Source organism: Lipotes vexillifer, unplaced genomic scaffold, assembly GCF_000442215.2.
Source record: "Lipotes vexillifer unplaced genomic scaffold, Lipotes_vexillifer_v1.1 scaffold382, whole genome shotgun sequence".
NCBI lineage: Eukaryota > Metazoa > Chordata > Mammalia > Artiodactyla > Lipotidae > Lipotes > Lipotes vexillifer.
The window spans coordinates 476,132-477,926 of NW_006780611.1; the positions used below are offsets into that span (position 1 = coordinate 476,132).

The 1,795-nt window shown below is 66.1% G+C and overlaps 1 protein-coding gene across 1 annotated transcript in view; it reads left to right on the forward strand.

Moving 5' to 3' along the window:
- Nucleotides 1–1,795, forward strand: part of PLXNB2 (plexin B2) — a 13,623-nt gene that overhangs the window by 7,205 nt on the left and 4,623 nt on the right. The window contains exons 17-23 of the mRNA XM_007453887.1: nucleotides 28–157; nucleotides 243–470; nucleotides 606–782; nucleotides 878–1,017; nucleotides 1,111–1,211; nucleotides 1,332–1,561; nucleotides 1,670–1,795. The exon at nucleotides 1,670–1,795 is cut by the window's right edge and continues 4 nt beyond it. Of these exons, the coding sequence (XP_007453949.1) occupies nucleotides 28–157; nucleotides 243–470; nucleotides 606–782; nucleotides 878–1,017; nucleotides 1,111–1,211; nucleotides 1,332–1,561; nucleotides 1,670–1,795 (1,132 nt within the window). The remainder of the gene's footprint in view (nucleotides 1–27; nucleotides 158–242; nucleotides 471–605; nucleotides 783–877; nucleotides 1,018–1,110; nucleotides 1,212–1,331; nucleotides 1,562–1,669) is intronic.

The window sequence follows — 1,795 nt, forward strand, 5'->3', positions numbered from 1 at the left end:
CCCCCCCCCCCCCTCCCTGCCCCCCAGTGGTGGCCGGAGCATCAACGTCACAGGACAGGGCTTCAGCCTGATCCAGAAATTCGCCATGGTGGTCATAGCCGAGCCCCTGCAGTCCTGGAGGCGGCGGCGGGAGGCCGGACCCCTGCAGCCCGTGACGGTCAGTCGGTGCCCGCTGCTGGGGACACGCCAGGGCAGGATGCAGCCTGTGCCAAGTGGCCTAACGGTCCTGCCTCGGCTCTTAGGTCGTGGGCAGGGAGTACGTGTTCTGCAGTGACTCCAAGGTCGTGTTCTTGTCCCCGGCCGTCCCCGAGGAGCCCGAGGCCTACAACCTCACAGCGCTCATTCAGATGGATGGGCACCAAGCCCTGCTCAGGACTGAGGCTGGTGCCTTTGAGTACGTCGCCGACCCCACCTTCGAGAACTTCACAGGGGGCGTCAAGAAGCAGGTCAACAAGCTCATTCACGCGCGGGTGAGGACCGGTGCAGCCCCGGGGGTCAGGTCCTGAGCGGGTGCGTGTAGGGGAGCAGCCCAAGGTCTGGGCTGAGCTGGTCGGGGCATCCCTGAACCCCTCCTGGGCGCTGTGACCCTATCCCCCGCCCCCCAGGGCACCAATCTGAACAAGGCGATGACAATTCACGAGGCCGAGGCCTTCGTGGGTGCCGAGCGGTGCATCATGAAGACACTGACAGAGACCGATCTGTACTGTGAGCCCCCAGAGGTGCAGCCCCCTCCCAAGCGGCGGCAGAAGCGGGACACGACCCACAACCTGCCTGAGTTCATTGTGCGTGTAGGGTGGGGGCAGGGAGGGGACAGGGCACTGGGCTCTCGTGGTCTCGGCCACACACCTGTCCTTGCTGACTCCGCCTCTCCACGCAGGTGAAGTTTGGCTCCCGGGAGTGGGTGCTGGGCCGCGTGGAGTATGACACGCGTGTGAGTGACGTGCCGCTCAGCCTCATCCTGCCGCTCGTCATCGTGCCCATGGTGGCCGTCATCGCCGTGTCTGTCTACTGCTACTGGTGAGCCCCTCCCCCGGCAGCCTCAGCCCCTTGGCCACACCCACCGGCCAGCACAATCCCGGCCAGGTCCCAGGAGCTGCCCTGTGCCCCCAGGAGGAAGAGCCAACAGGCGGAGCGCGAGTACGAAAAGATCAAGTCGCAGCTGGAGGGCTTGGAGGAGAGCGTGCGTGACCGCTGCAAGAAGGAGTTCACAGGTCAGGCCGCCCCGCGGGTCCTGCGGGAGGACTCGGGAGAGGCTGCATTGGGACGGACGAGGGAGGGACGGGGCAGGGGGGCTGCCGGCGGGCGGATGCCTCACCACGACCTCCCTGCAGACCTGATGATTGAGATGGAGGACCAGACCAACGATGTGCACGAGGCAGGCATCCCCGTGCTGGACTACAAGACCTACACCGACCGCGTCTTCTTCCTGCCCTCCAAGGATGGCGACAAGGACGTGATGATCACGGGCAAGCTGGACATCCCCGAGTCACGGCGGCCCTTGGTGGAGCAGGCGCTCTATCAGTTCTCCAACCTGCTCAACAGCAAGTGCTTCCTCATCAACGTGAGCGGGGCGGGGCCTCTGGGGCGCGGGCTGGGGCCTGAGGGGCGGGGCCTCTGGGGCGCGGGCTGGGGCCGCGAGGGGCGGGGCTCTGACCGGCCTCCCCCACAGTTCATCCACACCTTGGAGAACCAGCGGGAGTTCTCGGCCCGTGCCAAGGTCTACTTTGCGTCGCTGCTGACGGTGGCGCTGCACGGGAAGCTGGAGTACTACACGGACATCATGCGCACGCTCTTC